This window comes from Charadrius vociferus, unplaced genomic scaffold, assembly GCF_000708025.1.
Source record: "Charadrius vociferus isolate BGI_N301 unplaced genomic scaffold, ASM70802v2 scaffold1823, whole genome shotgun sequence".
Classification (NCBI taxonomy): Eukaryota; Metazoa; Chordata; class Aves; order Charadriiformes; family Charadriidae; genus Charadrius; species Charadrius vociferus.
Window position 1 is genome coordinate 222,883 of NW_009647673.1, and position 2,472 is coordinate 225,354.

At 53.4% G+C, this 2,472-nt stretch overlaps 1 protein-coding gene across 1 annotated transcript in view; it reads left to right on the forward strand.

The window, feature by feature from the left end:
- Positions 1-206: 206 nt before the first annotated feature.
- The window catches only part of LOC104282958 (ras-related GTP-binding protein A), a 13,971-nt gene continuing 11,705 nt past the window's right edge, over positions 207-2,472 (forward strand). The window contains exon 1 of the mRNA XM_009881090.1: positions 207-236. Within this exon, the coding sequence (XP_009879392.1) occupies positions 210-236 (27 nt within the window). The 5' untranslated portion in view covers positions 207-209. The remainder of the gene's footprint in view (positions 237-2,472) is intronic.

Genomic DNA, 2,472 nt, shown 5'->3' on the forward strand with positions numbered 1-2,472 from the left:
GGGGGGGGGGGCTTCAAAACTTCCCCCCGTGCCGCCTGGAGCAGGAGCTGTCAGGTGCCTGTCGCGGTGGAGGCTGGGGGGAATTCTGTCGGTGTGGGAGAGCTTCCCCTTTTGCTGGGTGCTGCTGTGGGTGGGATTTGGGTGTTGGAGTGAAGCCTGTAACTGAGTAGAGCAATGTAAGAAGGTGGTCTTCTCTCTGTAGGTGGGTGATGCCAAGCACAGCCATGAAGAAAAAGGTAAGAACTGAAAGGAGGATCCTTTGCAGTTGGGTTTTCCTTCCCCATCTGCATTTGGTAACGTCGCTGTGTTCTTTGGTTGTCAGCTGCCTCTAAAGACTGTCAGAGTCAGCAGATGCATCCTTTGCTTAAAGTGGTAGAAATCAATATCGGGTTTGAGTTTATTCGCTGGCCTGAGTGGTGGGGCAGGCTCGCCGCAGAGCCGTCCACGGTAACTGCTGTGTGAGTGTCTCTGGTACGTGTTGCAAAACCCTCTGCTCGCTGCCCGCCTCCCGCAGCGCCAGGGAAGAGGAATGCTCCAACCTGCTTTGCTGGACGGTGGGGAGACACTTCTGGAGTGTTACAGAAACTCGTGCAGGGAGCCTGTGATTCACTGAGAGCTCCTGGGAGGGTGAAACTTAACACACAGGGAAGGAGTAGCATTTTTACTGAGAATCCAGGAGGGGATACTCCAGCAGTAAGCATATTCAAAGTCATTAGAGCGGTTGCGTAGAGAATATACGGCTGTCTGTCCGTTGTGTGCTAGGATTGGGTTTCCTGCCTGGCCCTACGTGTCGGTGTCTGAGCCCTTTGAAGGGCTTCTGCAGTCTAAAACCTGGGAACTGGGTTCGCCTGTAGGCTGCCCTGTGCCTCGGGGCCATATTGAGTTTCTACGTGTGCTTTTTCTGCAGGCGGTATGAAATAAGAGATGCTGATGTTGTCTCTTTCCGCCCTGTGCGTAGCTCAGGGGAGAAAACAGCGTCGCTTTCCAGGGCTTTGCTCCGGAGAGGCTGGAGGGTGTGACCTGCCCAGACCGCCTCTCTGCGGAAAAGTCCTTATTACCAAATCATGGTGGCGTGCGGTCAGCTTCTTTTTGGAACGGGCGCTCGCCAGCCTGTGAAACATTGCAGTCACTCTCAGAAGGTTAACTTGTGGAAACAGGATGGTGCAATTCTGCCTCTCCTGTTTTGCCCTGAGAGTCTGGCAGCTGTTGCCATGCAGTCGCGGAGAGAGGTTGGGAGTCAAACAAATGCCTTCCCAGTTAGCGTTTGGCACTGGTGCGGGCTGGGCAGGCAGAATCGGGGCAGTTGCACTCTCGTTAAACCTATCCTTGATGATACGTTTTCAGAGCTGTTGCCAAAGGCTGAATTTGACTTTGTAACTGGAACTTGTTTAACAGCTGTTTCTGTGAGCAAGTCTGTGTTGGCTGTCACTGTTGGGTTTTTTTTTTTAAATTTTTATTTTTAGATCACAGTGTAGAGTCTTGCCTTGTGTGACTGTCTCCCCTCTTCCCTGCCCCAAGCCTCATGACAAGAAAGACATTGAGGCGCTGGAGCGTGTCCAGAGAAGGGCAACGGAGCTGTGAGGGGTCTGGAGCACACGTCTGGTGAGGGGCGGCTGAGGGCCCTGGGGGTGTCCAGCCTGGAGAAGAGGAGGCTGAGGGGAGACCTTCTCGCTCTCTACAGCTCCCTGACAGGAGGGGGGAGCGAGGGGGAGTCAGTCTCTGCTCCCAAGGAACAGGTGAAGGGACAAGAGGAGATGGCCTCAAGTTGCTCCAGTGGTGGTTTAGGACGGATATTAGGAGAAATTTCTTCCCCGAAAGGGTTGATCAGCACTGGCACAGGCTGCCCAGGGCCGTGGTGGAGTCCCCATCCCTGGAGGGATTTAACAGAGGGGCAGCCGTGGTGCTGAGGGACGTGGGTTGGTGGTGGGTTTGGCAGTGTGAGGTTGATGGTTGGACCTGATGATCTTTAAGGTCTCTTACAACCTAGACGATTCTATGATTCTAAATCATCCCCTAGCTGACTAGCAAAGGTGCTACCTCTTCTTTGGCCTGACGATCTGCAAACTGGACTCTGGAGTCACATGTCTCCCCCACATGATAGCCTGGTGCACTTAAAGTGGGCTGTCCCATCTGCTTTTAACTTTTTGCTGGTCTTCTGACGCATGAAACTTGAAATGTAACTCGTATCTCACTTCTGTCGGGGAAGAGAAACCGAGCCATGTTTCAAGAAGAAAAAGGGTGAGATTAGGAGAGAAGTAATGGGTGGACAGTCTCAGCGCCGAGTAGGCAAGGGGTTGTTCCCAGCCTGGTCTTAAAGGCTTGCGATAAAGCTGTTCTTTTGTCTTGGCAAAGTCCTTTGCTGTCATCAAAAACATTGAGCCTTCACCTGTGGTGCAAGTGCGTTTGGAAAGCACGCGAGGGCAAGGGGCTGGGGACTGGGGAGGCTGCAGCAGCTTTGGGAGCGGCTCCCGC